The sequence below is a fragment of the Cajanus cajan genome, chromosome 7 (assembly GCF_000230855.2).
Source record: "Cajanus cajan strain Asha chromosome 7, NIPB_CcT2T_4, whole genome shotgun sequence".
Taxonomy (NCBI): domain Eukaryota; kingdom Viridiplantae; phylum Streptophyta; class Magnoliopsida; order Fabales; family Fabaceae; genus Cajanus; species Cajanus cajan.
In genome coordinates, this window is record NC_138523.1 from 52,051,896 (window position 1) to 52,069,139 (window position 17,244).

The 17,244-nt window shown below is 34.7% G+C and overlaps 2 protein-coding genes across 3 annotated transcripts; both read right to left on the reverse strand.

Moving 5' to 3' along the window:
• Positions 1 to 1,017: 1,017 nt before the first annotated feature.
• Positions 1,018 to 7,959, reverse strand: LOC109812522 (polypyrimidine tract-binding protein homolog 3). Of its 2 annotated transcripts, none has more exons than XM_020376507.3 (15): positions 7,797 to 7,959; positions 7,173 to 7,240; positions 6,466 to 6,537; positions 6,284 to 6,360; positions 6,039 to 6,117; positions 5,460 to 5,583; positions 3,975 to 4,039; positions 3,842 to 3,891; positions 3,655 to 3,696; positions 3,504 to 3,555; positions 3,347 to 3,404; positions 3,235 to 3,248; positions 2,642 to 2,749; positions 2,423 to 2,566; positions 1,018 to 1,590 (listed from the first exon to the last, which is right to left on the reverse strand). In XM_020376507.3, the coding sequence occupies exons 2-15, from the start codon at positions 7,227 to 7,229 to the stop codon at positions 1,201 to 1,203; spliced, it is 1,332 nt and encodes a 443-aa protein (XP_020232096.1). In that variant the 5' UTR covers positions 7,230 to 7,240; positions 7,797 to 7,959; the 3' UTR covers positions 1,018 to 1,200. The 2 variants fall into 2 exon arrangements, with proteins under 2 accessions (XP_020232096.1, XP_020232097.1); XM_020376508.3 differs by lacking the exon at positions 7,797 to 7,959 and adding an exon at positions 7,618 to 7,729.
• Positions 7,960 to 8,911: 952 nt separating this feature from the next.
• LOC109812535 (ribosomal protein 1) lies at positions 8,912 to 11,892 on the reverse strand. The gene is made up of 6 exons (XM_020376522.3): positions 11,775 to 11,892; positions 11,507 to 11,598; positions 11,154 to 11,264; positions 10,392 to 10,696; positions 9,491 to 9,900; positions 8,912 to 9,362 (listed from the first exon to the last, which is right to left on the reverse strand). Exons 2-6 carry the CDS (start codon positions 11,589 to 11,591, stop codon positions 9,104 to 9,106), a joined length of 1,170 nt encoding a protein of 389 aa, XP_020232111.1. The 5' UTR covers positions 11,592 to 11,598; positions 11,775 to 11,892; the 3' UTR covers positions 8,912 to 9,103.
• Positions 11,893 to 17,244: the final 5,352 nt, after the last annotated feature.

Genomic DNA, 17,244 nt, shown 5'->3' on the forward strand with positions numbered 1-17,244 from the left:
ATTGACAGTTATTTCAGACTTTTCAGTTGTACCAAAGCCAAAGGTAACGAATAGCTTTGAGTTTTTGTTATGACGTTTGAGTGTGGCGATTTTATCCATTGAAATATGATTTCAGTGCTACTTGCCCGTTCACCTTCTTGCATGGTTTTCAAGCAAGAACTTCCAACACAATAAGGTCCCTACCTTAACTTTGCTTTTCATTGTTTCATGAACTTCCAAGACAATAAGGTCCCTACCTTATCTTTGCTTTTCATTGTTTCATTAATTCATTTAAGATTAAACGGCCCAACAGTGCACAAAATAAACCAATTTACTTTGTAAAAACAATTCAATTAATCAATCCATTCTTTCAAAGTTAATAAGTTTGATTCAATTTTTTGATATATAAGTATGAAATAAATAACTAAACTACACCGAATCGATCCAATTTAAAAATTAAATTAATTCATTTTGTAAAAAATGATAATAGATCATTTTTTTATAAAATAACTTCAATTTTTATAAAATAACTTGATTAACCATATAAAATGAATTGGTTCAGTTGAAAAATCTTATTCATGAACAGCCCTAAAGCAACCTAATCAAGGGGGAGAATGAGGTTGAGAAAGGAGAAGAAACAATGGAAATGTTCTCAATCCATATGCATGCAAGGAAGAAGGAAGAATAAGAGATGGAGATTTTAAGAGGAGGGAAATATTTAGATGGAAATATTTAGATGCAAAAGGGGAGAGTAGACCAATAGATACATCCAAACCAAACATAACATTTCTTCTTATTCAATTGGACTAGAAAATTTTGATATGGATTGAGAATACAACCGAAATGCCTACTTAGCTTGAATTACAGAACATATACAACAATTATTTATAGAAAAAAGGCAATAAGGTAGTAGTGATTTCCCCTCCTTTCTATTCCTCAAGACTCAACCTATCAGCAATCACAAAATCTACACCTCCCCACCACATTATGTTAGCAACCTAAATAACTAGCAGAGCAATGGAGATGAGAAGTAACTGATTAAAGGTGAAAAATGAAAGAGTAGATATTATCAGCAATAAGTTAGACCATTACAAGATACTGAAGATGACTATCATGATATCATCTGCATAAAAAAATATCCTTCCCAAATTCAGAATCCTTGTCCCTACTGTGCTCAACAACCCTTGTTCCGGTTGTTGACCATTAGTTCTTACCAAAGTCTCATATATTCTGCAACTGTGAAAAGGAGATACGAATTACTGAGCCAGAAAGTGTGCTGGCATGCTTGCACACAAGGGCTTCAGTAGCCTGCTCCTCATTCTCAAACTGAACCAGAGCCTGTTTTTTCCCATTCATCTCAAACACTTTGCTGTTAGTAATTGTTCCATGCTCCTCTACTAGGCTCACAATCTCCTCTTCAGTGATGTCTTGTGGGAGTGTTGACAAATGGATCATCTTTGTTGGGGAGCAGCAATACCGGTAATTCTTAGCTGCGTTACGGTTGAAACGGTTGAGATTTGAGTTAACGTATTCATGTGTGTCAGCACCTTGGGTTATGTTTGGATGCTTGGAGAAGTTCACCTCTAATCGCTTCTCGAACAACATTGCTCCCTACATCTCAAAGTTGAAAATGTTTGAGACCAGCTTACAAGTTACAACCAGAATAGAAGGAATATAAAAATTAATTGCAGGATGACTAAAGGATCCAACAAGCATCCAAGTGTAAATGTGCAATCTTACATCGTCTTTATGTAAAATTGCTACCAGTTCAGTACAGAAAATGAATAATACAGTTTATTCTTCTATTTTCTCGCTGAAGTTTAGGTGATTCATGTTTAATGACGTTAAACAATGTCAACTCGTCAGGATATTCAACTTCGGTTTTTTGTCAACAGTATATTTAATGCCACCATCTCAAAAGCAAGAACCAATACCAATGATGAAACAAAATCGATGCAGGTCATACAAAAGCATCAAGAAAACAAAACCACCAATAAATGAAATTAATTAAGAGTTTGGGTAAAAGAATTTTCATGGACCGTTGGAGACAATGCCAGAAGACATGGAAAAATGTTCCTTGAGGAGGAGGATGTATTTTGAAGTAAATTTATCAACAGAATAATCAAAATATGATAAATTTAATAGGGAAGCCTAAATACAGGTTGAATTAAAAACTGACGAGAAGAATCAAACCTGTGAAAAAGAAAAGTGATTTTGCTCATACCAAACTTTCTTCATTTGCTTTTAAAATTGTACAAAATCACTAAGCAAACTTGCGATGATTTGTTAAATATAGACAATCAAATTGTAGACAAAAAAATTTGAAATTGTATATACAATGATACATAACCTGGAACAACAATAACTTATCGGTTGAGTAAAGATTATAACAAAAATGTAGTATCATAATATACAAACAGCAAGATATAGATATGAGACACACCTTCAGAAAGTGTACAGCTAATTCAGCTTGAAAGCCATCTCCCATCTGGATAAGTGCATGATCTGGTTTATTTCGCAGAAGTTTAATTCTCACAATATTCCCATAAATAGAGAACAAGTTGAATAGTTTTTCCTCGTCAATTCTCTGAAATAAGCAAATTTCAGGCTAAATGAGCTGAGAAATGGAGAGAACTTTCTAGAAGCCTGACAAAATGCTTACATCAGGATTCAGATTTGATACAAGAATTGTACACCTGTCATTTGTCCCAGTTATTCCAGGAGGCAAACCTCCCCCAAAGGCAGCTGCAATGGCTGCAGAATTTCCCATCTATAATTGAAAAAATAATAATAAGTTGTTCTGTTTTTTCAAAAAGAAAGAAAGCATCTCCATTTCATGCATTTCTGTTGACAGTTTACTAAAAATTAAAAGATAAAATTATATGTTCATATTATCATGTCATTTATCTCAAAGTGGAAAGAGATCTCATAGTTCAAGAAGCCAAAACCCAACACACAAGCTCCTCCTCTCTCCCAATTAAACCCCAATTTGAAAAGCAAAACCAACTTTAAAGCGAAAGCCCTAACACGTGAGATAAACAAAATTTCTTAGAAATTGGTTGGCTACAATCATTACAAACTTTGTATTTTATACCTATATATTTTAGAAAGATCGGTAAAAGAAGAGATTAGCCATGACACATCTCTATTGATACTTTCAAAAGAACAAAAAAATTAATGATGATAACTTCTTATATTTAACTGTACAAGAATAATATCTAATTGGGACTTCAACTTGATGTGAAAAATACCCACCTGCGGAAATCCGGCTGGAAAGAGGAAAACAGGACAAACATCAGTACATTAAAAAATGACACAATATGATAAACAAACCAAACCAACCAAAGCAGTTTAAAATAGTTATCACCTGTCCTGGCTCCAGAACCTTGAGCAGCATACATGTTTCCTCCATCACCATATCCAGGCTGCTTAACAGTAGATGAAAGGAAAAATATATATATTAGAATGGACTTCACAAATATTTGATTCATTAATAGATAAATAAAGAACCAAACATAACATACTTGTGAAGGCCTGCCTTTCTGCTCTGTAGGGAGATTTGGGTTTGTGAAGTCCCTGTGAAAGATGAAATAAAGTCAGCAATGGGATAAGTAAGATGCCAAAAAGAGATTAACAAATGAGCAAAAACACAAACATGAGAACTGACTGAATCACCTTGATCGGTCATTATTGTAGTTCACTTGTAATTCATCAAGACTGCAATTAAGATGAATTAAATGTTCATTTAAGAAAATAAAAGACATTTTTTTTTGGCGGGGGGGGGGGGGGGGGGGGGGGGGTGGTGGTGGTACTCAAACACAAGACAATACACAAGTAAAATGCTTGGATAAATTTAACCTACTTTGAGAACTGAATGTCCAGCTGACAGCAACCATCATAAATATTGCGTCCCTAGAAATTAAGTTCAATCACCATTCAGAAACAACATTCGAATTGACAAGCTAAGTAAAGCTTGAAAGGAAATGTAGAACAACCTGAAGTGTACTTCTTGCCATAACAGCACTTTGATGTGATTGATACTGGATGAGAGCCTGAAAGCCTAGAAAGTTTGTGAATGCATGATAAAACAATTAGAAGAACATTCACAAACTATAGTGCATAAATCAAATATTACAATAATTTTTTCCCATAAAAAATTAAATAACAATTTTCATCTTTGATTACAGGGCACAAGCATACGCATTATGTTGTGTAAATATAAATAGGAAAACAATGTTAATTAGCCAGCTACTGTTAGTTAGGATTTTCTAGCTATATGGTAGTTGCCTATAAATAAAGCATGGTTGTTGTATTTTAAACAAAATGGAATAATGATAATAGAAGTGTAGTGCACAGTTCTTTGATCTCTGTTTCTCTCATCTCTTTCTTTATCCTTTTTGTTCTTTTATCCACTGATATAGGATTTTATAGCTTTGTTTCTGTCTGTTTCATTCTCTGTCCCAACTAAATCCTATATCAGTGGTATCTAGAGCTACCTGTCCTTGGATAGACCAAATTATTTTCACCTATGGTCACAGAAACACAATCACAGGAAATTATGCGCAAAATGAAAGAACAGTTCATTGAAATTGAGCAGAGGCTCATAAAGATCATCACACTATCAAACATAGAGGAGGGCACTTCAAATCAACTTCAATGGCTAATGGATGAAAGGGATGACGCCTCCAACAATCTGGAATGTGGTCACAGGGGAGGACACCATCAACATTGCGTGTTTGCAGCAATGTGACACCTTGGCAGAATTTAATAATGAATTTCATGCAATTTCCAGCAAACTTTTACCCCACCTGAAGAATACCTTGTTGTTGGAGCACTAGTCGAGATAATTAGTGATAGCTATCCTGTTTTGTGAGTAATTTTTGGAATGATATCTTGAAAACTTTGGGGATTGAACAGAAACTATCTTCCTTTTACCATCCTGTTCAAAGTTCAAGACCCTTGTGGGCAACAATCTTGTTTTGGGGAGGGGTATTGATTGTTATGTAAATATAAAATAGGAAAGAGTGTTAGTTAGTTAGTCAGATACTGTTAGTTAGGATTTTATACTAATAGGTAGCTGCCTATAAATAAAGCATGATGACTGTATTTTAGTCAGACTGGAATAATGATAATATAAGTGCAGTGCACAGTTCTTAGATTTCTCTGTTTCTCTCACCTCTCTCTATCCTTTCCATTATGTTCTTCCCTCTTTCCCTCTTTCTTTCCATTTCTTTTCTTCTGCCCACCTAAATCTTATATCACATTATTTGTTGAAATTGAAAATGGAGAAGCATTCCATTAAACATTAATAAACCATAGCCGCTACAAATTCAAATTTAAGGACTATATAATAGCATATTTCAAAACAAATTATTGCATGTCCAAAATATAACCTCAATCTACCTAGTTAAAGTCCAGAAACACAAAAATAAATATCGGGAAGGAAAGAAGAGAAAGGAAGAAATCTGAGAGAATCTGACCAGCTGACTTCTGAAATGTTACAATCTTTTCCACAGATCCATGGGGAGAAAATACTTGATACAGAACATCCACTGTTATAGGATACAGCATGTGATGAATCGTAACTAAGAGAATTCGGTTTGGCTGTGCATCCAGAGAGTTCCCAACAGCAGGACAGCATAGAGAAAGAGAAGATATGGAGAGGAGAATAAATAGAGAAGTATATGATAAAGAGAAAATGGAAAGTACAGAATATAACAATTTAACACTGACGCCACTCAAATGGAAGAGTCTAAGAGAACAATACAAAGACATGGGGTTATACACAAAATAAATACAAATAATAAATAGAGAAGTATATGATAAAGAGAAAATGGAAGGTACAGAATATAACAGTTATAACAGTTTAACACTGACCCCAATGAAATGGAACAATCTAAGGGAACAGTACAAAGATATGGGGGAGAAATATTATACAGAAAATATAAAATACAAATGCCAGAAAAAAGAGCCGATCATTTCTCTCTGCTTTTGTAAGCAATTGACAAGATAAAGCATACAAATTTCAATCCAAAAATATAAATACAAAAGATGCCAACCTCTTCTCCTCGTCCCTGACTTTGATCCATTGTTGTTAGTTCCTGATGTGAGGAAAACTGAACATAAACATTCCTTCCCCTAGAACAGAACAAGATAGTTATATCGTTTAGGCTATCTAAATATCAAAGGGAATAAATAGAACATTTAAAAATATTCAAATAAGAAACCAAAAATCATCTTATCAAAACTATAGTCAATGTGATCATGTCCACATTTGAAACGCAGAAAAACAAGCCATTTGTACCTAATGCTTGGCTGAATATTTGCATAAAACTGTAAAGCATTAACTGCAGAAGGAACATCTTGCATTTGAACAAGGGCCTGAAAATATGGCAGATTGTAAAAATAGTAACAAAAAATGAAATGAAACAACCTGAAGTTTCTAATGGAAACAGTCAGCCTTGTTTAAAGGCATGAAAAAAAAACCTGATTTTTTGCACGCAGCATAACTAGCTTTGTTATGACTCCAAAAGGCTGAAACAGCTGAAGTAAATCATTCTGCAATCATAGGAGGAAAAGATTATTAATCTTTCTCGAACTAATGAAAGCAAAAAAGCTCTACTTGTAAAGGAAACACAATTCATCCTCTGCTAAGACAATAAATACGAAGATCTACAATATACAATTATGAATAGAAATTCAATTTCCAACTCTACTAACACAAGGTAGCCCTGCAGCTTCTATTATGAAATACTCTGTGTGTATGTGTTCATGTGTGAATAGACTAGAGCTAACAAAAAAGAGTTGCAATCAATAACTAAAATAGAAAATGTAGAACCATTAATAAAAAGTTTCAAACACAGAAGCCTTGGTTGATTCTCTTCTCATTTCTTAGATTTAAAAAATGTTTTCTAAAACATTTCCACACTACCAAACTAATCAGCAATCAATTTCTCATCTAAAATGTGCCCAGCTTTGAAAATTGTTTTTAAAACGTGTTTCAAAAACCAAAAAATAGAAACAGCTTGGAGTGTTTTAAAAACCTTGTTTAGTTGTATTTTGAAAACTGAAAACAGCTTCTGAAAATAGAAATTAAAACACACCATCAGTGTAGCCAAGACATGATCATAATACCAAAACAAACAGGTACAAACCACAAAGACATCCAACTAGAGAGAGAGAGAGAGAAGTACTTCAGATATCTCGTGCCCCACATTTCGAACGTGAATGACCTTGGAAGGTTCAGTCATTGCAAATTAACCTGTAAAAACCAGGAAAATGATGATGAAAACACTTCAACTGTTTCATTTTACTTGTGCAATTTATGGCAAGCATCAAACCCCAACAATTCTCTAGTTTGAATCAATCCGAAAGCAGGCAACTGAAGTAAAAGCGTCATTTGACATGCTCGAAAAGTTTCACTCTAAAAGTAAATAACCCCTCAAAGAAGCTCACAAGGTATCGTCCATTCCAATTGTATTAAATCACAACACAATCGATACCAATAGATCATAATGCGAAGGATAGAAACGTGGGGTCCCACAAACGAAGTACAAATCACGAATGGAGAAGGAGAATAAGGGAGAAAAATGAAATTCTTATTTCACACTGAATCAAACTGGAATGCAACTTGCATACCCAATTGGAGACCTGAATCTAGGGACTGTGCAGAACAAAAAGCAGTGAACAAAATTTCAAAGAAGAAAAAAGGTATCTGGAAAATCCAGCTCGGAGGCCAAAAGTTGCAGCATACAAAACGCATGGGACGTTCCTTGGTTCAAAACGGAGAAGTAGATAGAAAAACAGAGAGAACTTGCCTGAAACAGGGTGACACGGAAAGAGAGAGAAAGAGAGTTAAAGAGGAGTGGCACGCATGATCTAATGATGTGTAACTCAGTGCGGGTTTACATGAGAGAGAATTTAAGGTTCCAAGTCTGAAGATTTGATCATGCTTTTGGTCTCATCACACACAACCACTCCCAAAACTTATCCATCTATTTTTGAGTTGGCATTCCGTGCTTATCTGGCCTACCCAACCAAAATATTCATTTTTTTCATTTCATATAAATCTAAGAGCTCACTTTTAATTCATTAATATTATCACTGAGATATAATTTTTATTAACCAGTATCTACCAATTATAATTTTTTATTTTATAATAATATAATAAAAATCGCTACGAGATTGAGTTTTCATCTTAAATGGATACTCTTTGCGATTGAACATCATTAGAGTTGCTGTATTTGGATAAATAATTGAGTTCTTAGAATTTCGTCAAATGCATTTACACGGGATTTGATAATTGACTCAACATGTTTATGATAAATTTGGGCAAAAATATAGCATGTGCAACCGTAATTATAGATTGTAATAAAAGTAACAAATTGCGGTAAAAATACCCTACTTTCATTTTTTCCCATAATTTAGTAATATACAAATAATAGTGGTATTGCTTTAATACTATTTTGCACATCACTATGAATAACTATACATCTAAATGTAACTTTAACAACTCAATCATTCAAAACCATGTTTGAAAACATGTCCAATTACACCAGGGACTTTTAATACATCCAAATCCAAATAACAATAAAACATTCAAAAAAGTAAGATATCTTATGAGAGGAATATATCCGCTCAACTGTAACGGCACACTTCAGAGAAAAACTACGTATAGTACTAGATGTCTGATGATTTCTAAAACTTAATAATCTTTATTTAAGGCAATAACCATCTTTAATAGAATGAATATAAATCATTGTCTTAACATCAGTCACAAAGGCCTCAAGCCCAAATAATGATCATAAATTCAAAAATGCCACCACAGAATTATAAATTAGTATCAACTCGAAAGCAGCTGTCGTGCACCGATCATAAGTTGTTTTTCAACGAAAGATAAAATAAATTATAAATTTCCTTTGACACGACAATATAATATCATAAACAAAATTTCAAATTTCGAAAAAGATAAAACTCCCTTGAAACAAAAGTTCAGCAAAATTATGGAAAAATACTCAACTGGAGGATCCATATTGTCAAATCATAAACACTACAAGTTTAAAAGATATAATAACCAAATATAATTCTAAAAGTACGTTCCAGCATTTCCATCCAAAAAGCATAATTATGCTTTGAGGCGTCCAAAGAACTTCTGCTTCTCCTGCGTTGTCTGGAAACGTCCATGCCCAAACTTTGAAGAGGTGTCGATAAACTTGAGTTTGATCTCCTCCAGAGCAACACGAGAAGTCTGCTTAAGAAGCGATTGGCGCAAAGTGATCACCCTCTTCTTGGGACCAACACAGCATCCCTTGACCATGATATAATCATGGTTCACAATACCATAGTGTGGGAAACCACCCATTGGCGTAATGTCTTTCTCAGTCCTGGAAAAAAAAAAACCAAGTAGAATCAATTTGACTTACTTCTTCATGTAAATTCACCATGACTAAAATATTTCATGCAATTTATTAATTCATTGCACGTGTAACCATAATCAACAAGCCACTCTCACCTGTCAAACTCTGTCAGAGCAGTGTGAGACTCATCTCCAGCTTTGCCGAGCTTGTAAACCTTCTTGTTCAACTCAGTTCGGTGGTGATAACCATTCTGACCAGCCCTGGCAACAGTGAAGGAAACTCTAGCAGGATGCCAGGCACCAATACATGCCACCTTCCTCAAACCCCTGTGAGTCTTACGGGGAAGGCGTGTAACACCCCAACGAGTTACAACACCTTCATAACCCTTACCCTTTGTCACTCCGATGATGTCAATCATCTCATCCTTCTGGAAAACAGCATCAACAGGAACCTGCTTCTCAAAGAAACTGTACGCAAAGTCCACCTTCTGTGCAATAGTCCCACCATTAACCTGAATTTCCATGAGATGGGCTTTCTTTTGCTTCAAACCTTTCATTTTCCTGATCTGTAAGATTCAAGGCAAACAGAATTATTTTAGAAAAACATCAAAACTTGTGACTAATGATAATTGGAAGTGACTTAGAATTTGGAATATAACTAGCACAACAAAGGAACAAGTAGTGAAATTCTAGAAAATTTTAACACAATAATGCCAAAACAGAAAAGACATGTAAAACAAAATTAGAATAAGAAAGAAGCCAACACATTCCAAATAAATTGCTAGAAGCAAATAATGACAAAATCTTTTATACCGAAGAGCACAAAAAAGAAGAACGAAACAATGGGAGTCAGAAATCTCGTGTGGAAAGTGCCGCTCATAGCACCAATTTCTATGGTGCTGCGTTAGCACAATAATTTCATCATTCTCATGTCACAAAAGGCAAACAAAACCATATAAGGGTAAATGGTTAATGATATAATGCTAAGCTAACATATATAACTGCCAATTTATATAAAATATGAAATGAGTGTGAGCCAAAAACACGGAGTCATTACCTGAGTGTGAGCCAAAACACGGACCACAGTAGCATACTTCTTGAGTTTCTCCAGCTGGGCCTCAACGTTTTTTTTTCCTTCCTCAGATTCATACTGCTTTGAGTACTTGGTGAAAGCCTTCTTCTTGGACTTGCACCAGTTCTTATAGAACCTACGTTTCACTTCCTCACTCAAATGCTGAGCCCATACAGTGTTCAATGTTCGAAGGCCACGGGGAGTTTTCACATAACCCACAACACCAACAATAACCATTGGAGGGGTCTCAATAATTGTAACAGGCTCACAAGTTTCCTTCTTGTGAAGCTCTGACAAAAAAAAATACAACATATAGTTGAATAAATAAATGATATCATAATGATAATTAAGGGAAAGCTTCACACAACAGAACAATTAAGGCAATATTAGCATTATAAACATCAAAAACCAAAATTTGATGAAAACATGTTTTTATGGTCAAAATACAACGAAATCTCATATTTACTGCAGTCAAACAACTCTGTAACGAAAATGCAATAAATCCAAACTGATAATTAGTGGGAGAACACTATCACAATAAACATTATTTTGATGATGAAATAATAAATCCACATTTAAAACCATTTAAAAACATTATGGTAAAAACAACCGGGATAAAAAATCAAACCAATAACAGTTCTGCTATAGATAATCAAGTAGCAGAGTAAAATACATGGTCAGCAAACTTATATTCATTACATAACATCGATAGGTAAAAGCATGATTTTTTATGAATATGGGACTTACTTGACCCTGGCTTCTCGACCTCTCTAACAATGTGAGTCATACCAGCCTTATAACCCAAGAATGCAGTGAGCTTGGGTGCCTTGCTTGGGTCATCCTTGGGGAAAGCCTTCACTGCACAAGTCAAAATTACACATCAACAGAGCAATAACAGACAAGAGAAACCATTAAAAAAAAATTCATTAAAATACGTAAAAATATTGAAGACTCCTTAAGTAAGGTTATTAAAAGCCAGAGGCTCAAATGAACCACACAACGCCCAACAACATTGTGGGTTTTCAATAATCTTCCTCAGCAATAAAAGTTCAAGTATCGTTAGATCAAATCAGCCAAATCATATTGAAGAAAAGAAAAACCTTTTCCCCTGTGACGAGCCGCACGCTTCCTGGGGAGGAATCCCAGAGAACCGTGTCGTGGGTGTTCGAACTTCCTGTGAGACATCCTTCTCCTGCTTCAGAACATAAATATAAAAGCGTGAGTACTTTATCTCGGGTGACAAATCAAACACAAAATTGATGCTACTGCGACGAAGACAGGAAAGAGGGGCGCTGTTACAACGGATCTAGAATGGGCAAAAGAAGAAAGGATTGGACGGAGATAATGAGAAAGTGAAGAAGAGAGAACCTGACGCTGCTCCTGCTGCGGCGAGTGAAGACCCGAACAGAAACACTGAACTAAAACCCTACTCCCTCAATGCCTTTTATAGAGCAGGCCTTTTAATTATTAATCTTATGGGCTAGGGTTTGGACTACTGAGACGGGCTTCCAACCCCTCATAAAAAAGTCATACAATGGGCCTGGAATTAAAATACTTGGGGCCCAAATAAATTTGACAAAGGATGAGTGTGCCGGTGCCAACCATGTCACGACCCACTGAAATGGACTCTTTTTATTTACTACTTCTATTTCATAATAATAAGTGCTATGTAATTTTAAATAAATAAGTGTTATTTTAATTTTTAATATAATATTAATTATTATTTTTATTTATATTCTAATAAAAATTTGCTAACAAAATTAATTTTGTAAAAATTATTATTCTTTTATTTGTTTATTAGTTTTTTTGGTCTAAAAACTAATTAAAACGACATTTATATATATATATATATAATAGGTTAGATAAGTTATGTTATTTTATTTTTTATATTATTTCATATATAAAAAATTAAATTACTGAAGTTTTTTTAGTAACATTTATTTTTAGTTTTTTTTAACATTTATTTAGTAAAATTTAGCACCAATTATGTAATATAATAGATAGAAATAAAGTATTGTCATTATTGACTATTAATAGATATATTATAAACTGATTTTATAAATGTCTTATACAATTCATTTGGAAAGGTCCAAAGATAAATTATATTAAAAATAAATTATGGTTAAACTTTAATTTTACAGCTACGAAATCAATTATCAATCATTTTTAAGAATTTATGCATATATATAACTGCTAAGATGAGATTCGCACATCATAGTTGAAAACGCGTATCGCATTGCCACCCTCGGCCTTAGCCACTTTAGTAGCAAGACACATAATACGTTTATGTCATGTCACTTGTCACCATGTGTCTCATCTTGCTACAACCTCGATCTTTTTGTCCTTTGAAAAAACTGTGATGAACCTATATTCGTTAACTTGGCAATATCAAAAACTAAATGAATCAAGATATTCGTTAACTTGGCAATATCAAAAACTAAATGAATCAAGATACTCAACGCTATTAAGTCTCCAAATGTATATGTGAGTTACACAACTAATGAAGAAACCAAACAAAATAAAGGGATAATTTGTTATCAACGGCTAGATTACCTAATTGGTGATCAGAAAACAAGACCTACCAAATCCAAATCTATTTATAGTCGGTATAAATAATCATACAAAACATGATAAAACTATTGTTTATTTGTTACTCCTTTAGATATTTAAGTCTATCTTGACTTGAGTGTCGGAGTACCTTTTGATGGTACATCTCTCTTTTTACTCAAAAAGTTTAACCAACAAGAAATTCAAAGTTCGACATAGAAATTTATCAGTATATCCTTAGATATGTACAAATCATATTTAAAAATTATCAATAATGTGATGTAACTAAAACTTAGAGAATCTATATATAAAAGAACTAAATTTAATATGATGTTTTAACTCACAAAGACACTAGTAGGTAAATTTTATGTGACAATATTTAACAAATTGTTTAACAAAATTTGAGTATAAACTAAAACAAGATTTTTTTTTAAAAATTATAGTGACTAAAAGTAACAATTTTAAATTTGAAAGATCAAAAATAAATTTATCCTAAATTTAAGAGATAAAAAATATATTTAAATTATTTATAAATATAAAATTTCACTTGTACCTAATATAAAGGCTTGTATATTTATTTTTTACACATTTTTATCTTATTATTTATTATAATTTAATATAGAAGTTTTTAACAATATTTATTTCACAAATAATCAAGGAAAAACATTTGTGCTTCACGAGTTAGTTAGCGGTTTATATGAAATAGAATAAATAATATGGTATAAGAACTTTAACATCTCTTACCCTCACCATTTTATTCTTATATTACAAATTTATTCCTGTTCTTTATTTTTCTCATCATTTAGTTTTTTCTTTAATAATATTCCCTTTCATAAATACACGTGTCACAAGACACGAGACACAATTGTTTTGCTACATAATCCTTTTCCCTATTTCTCTCAAGATAAGCACCACTCCAAATACTTTCCGAAAAAGAAATAAAGAAAGTTCAGACATTTAGTTAGGCAGCTCATACAGAAAGTTCAGATGATGATGATTTTCAAGAACTTTGTTTCCACACAAATTTGGTAATAGCATATATTAAGGCACGAGTTACTGTTCACACACGATTTCTCCACCTACAGATGTCGGATTGAAAAACTGAACGGTGAGAATGAAGATCAGTATGTCGTAAATGCTACCTCCAAATTTTGTGACGATCCAACGGTAAGATTGACGGCGATCTTGATTTGAAGTTTGCTAATCTGTGTAAGTGCGAACCAGAATTTCACTCTTCTCTCTCCCTTTCTTAGCTGCTGTCTTTCCTCTGTTTCAGACCTCTCTACCTCCTTCAATTGATCCCTACTCCACTTAGGTTTAGTGAGAAAAATGGGCTTGCCAAATTTGGGCCTTTGGTCACATAGTTGGGAGCCCAACCCAACATATCTCCCCCCTCACAACTATGTGGAGGTGACCGCCATTCTGGCGATCTCACAACAAACTTCAAAATTTCCTCTTGGCAATGCCTTGGTCATCATATCAGCACCATTATCATTTGTATGAACCTTAGCTAACTCTAACAGCTTAGCATCCAAAACATTACGTATCTAATGATACCTCACATCAATATGTTTGGATTTAGAATGGAAAGTTTGATTCTTACCAAGATGAATAGCACTTTGACTGTCACAATACAATAGGTATTTGTCTTGCACAAAACCAAGCTCTTGCAAGAATTTCTTCACCCATAACAATTCCTTGCACGCTTCAGTAAGTGCAATGAACTCAGCTTCAGTAGTGGACAATGCTACACACTTTTGCAATCTTGATTGCCAAGCCACAACTCCCCCTGCAAACTTAACCAAATAGCCTGAAGTGGACTTTCTGGAATCAATGTCTCGAGCCATATCTGAGTCTGAGTAACCCACCAAAGTAGGTTTATCACCTCCAAAATAAAGCTTCAAACCACTAGTACCACGAAGATACCTCAAAATCCATTTCACAGCATTCCAATGCTCTCTACCTGGATTTGACAGAAATCTACTGACTGTACCAACATCATGTGCAATATCAGGTCTTGTACATACCATTGCATACATTAAACTACCCACCGCATATGCATAAGGAACTCTGCTCATATTTATCTTCTCAACTTCATTTGAAGGACACTGTTTAACACTCAGTTTAAAATGAGCAGCAAGAGGAGTACTTACAGCTTTAACATTTTCCATATGGAATCTCTGCAACACCTTCTGAATATAGTGCTCCTGTGATAACCAAAGCTTCTTATCTTTTCTATCACGAATGATGCTTATACCAAGAATCTTCTTAGCAGCTCCCATGTCTTTCATGGAAAATGACTCGCCCAATTGCTTCTTCAACCTGTCAATTTTGGAAACATCTTTTCCAACAATAAGCATGTCATCAACATACAACAACAGGATAATGAAGTCATCATCAGAAAATTTTCTAACAAAAACACAATGGTCAGAAGTAGTCTTCTTGTAGTCTTGCTCACACATAACAGACTCAAACTTCTTGTACCACTGCCTTGGAGCCTGCTTCAAACCATATAGGCTCTTTCGCAACCTACACACATAGTCTTCTTTTCCTTCAATAAGGAAACCATCAGGTTGCTTCATGTAAATCTCTTCCTCCAAATCACCAGGAAGGAAAATTGTCTTCACATCCATCTTTTCAACCTCTAGATCAAGAGTAGTAGCTAAACTTAGCATAGTTCTGATGGACGACATTCTTACCATAGGTGAGAAAATCTCATTGAAGTCAACACCCTTTCTCTGTCTGAAACCTTTCACGACTAATCTGGCTTTGTATCTGGGAGATGTAGAATTGCTCTCTTGCTTCACCTTGAAAATCCACCTGTTTTCTAAGGCCCTTTTGCCCTTAGGCAACTTTACCAAGTCATAAGTGTGATTATCATGCAGAGATTTCATCTCATCCTGCATAGCATCCAACCACTTTTGCTTTTCTTCACTCTCAATGGCCTCTTCATAACATTCAGGTTCTCCCTCGTCAGTCAACATCACATACTCATTAGGAGTGTACTTCTTAGAAGGTTGTTTTGGCCTGGTAGATCTCCTGGGTTGAACTTGTGGTGGCTCAGGTGCATCATCATGATCATCATCATGTACTATATCATCTTCATGTTGAGCATCACTAATTGGAATCTCCAATCCATCTCCAACCTGCTGATTATCAATATCACCATGTTGCTCATCATTATGAACATTAGTATCCAATTCATTAGCTGATAACCGAATTGGATCAACATCAGCCACATTACCATCTTCCTTAGGTGTAGACTTCTCCATCTTATCAATGTCTTCAATGGTTTGATCTTCCATGAACTGCACATCACGACTTCTAACAAGCTTTTTCTCAACAGGATCATACAACCTATAGCCAAGTTCATCCTGACCATAACCAATAAAGATGCATTGCCTAGTCTTCGCATCCAACTTGGATCTTTCATCCTTTGGAACATGAACAAATGCCTTACAACCAAAACATGCAAATGATCATAGCTAACATTCTTGCCAAACCAAATTTTGTCTGGCACCTCAGAATTCAAAGCAACAGCAGGACTAAGATTGATAACATGTACCGCCGTGTACAGTGCCTCACCCCAGAAATGCTTGGACAACTTAGCTTCAGAGAGCATACACCTCACTCTCTCAATCAATGTCCTGTTCATCCTCTTCGCTAAACCATTCAGCTGAGGAGTTTTAGGAGGAGTCTTCTCATGTGCAATACCATGTTGTTTACAGTAGACATCAAATGGTCCACAATACTCACCACCATTGTCAGTACGAATGCGTTTCAGCTTCTTGCCTGATTGTCTCTCAACTAAGGCATGAAACTCCTTAAACTTCTCCAACACTTGGTCTTTTGTCTTCAAAGCATAGACCCATAGTTTCCTGGAACAATCATCAATAAAGGTAACAAAGTAAAGTGCGCCACTAAAAAACTTTACCTTCAACGGACCACAGACATCAGAATGCACCAATTCAAGCAACTCTGACTTCTTGGAGGGAGGATGCTTCTTGAAGGATACTCTGGTTTGTTTACCAGCCATGCAATGAGAACACTTCTCCAACTCTGCATTCTTCAATCCTGGAAGCATATCTTTTTTGGCTAAACAGTTCAGCCCCTTTTCACTGATGTGACAAAGTCTTCGGTGCCACAAAGATGACTCCATATACATGGCATTCACACTGTCTTTAGCAACTAAAGCTTTTGTCCAGTAAAGCTAGAGTTTTTCTCCCCTTTAGCTACAATCAAGTTACCTTTGGTGAGCTTTCACTTTCCAGAACCAAAGTGGTTATCATAT

Excerpts from the sequence above, each read along its gene's own strand:
- LOC109812522 (XM_020376507.3), bottom strand. The coding sequence starts at position 7,229 with ATGACTGAACCTTCCAAGGTCATTCACGTTCGAAATGTGGGGCACGAG. Across the intron at positions 3,697-3,841 it reads CTGGACATTCAGTTCTCAAA|TCTTGATGAATTACAAGTGA; the intron begins GTAGGTTAAATT and ends TCTTAATTGCAG. Across the intron at positions 1,591-2,422 it reads TAGCTGTACACTTTCTGAAG|GGAGCAATGTTGTTCGAGAA; the intron begins GTGTGTCTCATA and ends TTTGAGATGTAG.
- LOC109812535 (XM_020376522.3), bottom strand. The coding sequence starts at position 11,591 with ATGTCTCACAGGAAGTTCGAACACCCACGACACGGTTCTCTGGGATTC. Across the intron at positions 10,697-11,153 it reads GGTCGAGAAGCCAGGGTCAA|AGCTTCACAAGAAGGAAACT; the intron begins GTAAGTCCCATA and ends TTTTTTTGTCAG. Across the intron at positions 9,363-9,490 it reads GCTCTGACAGAGTTTGACAG|GACTGAGAAAGACATTACGC; the intron begins GTGAGAGTGGCT and ends TTTTTTTTCCAG.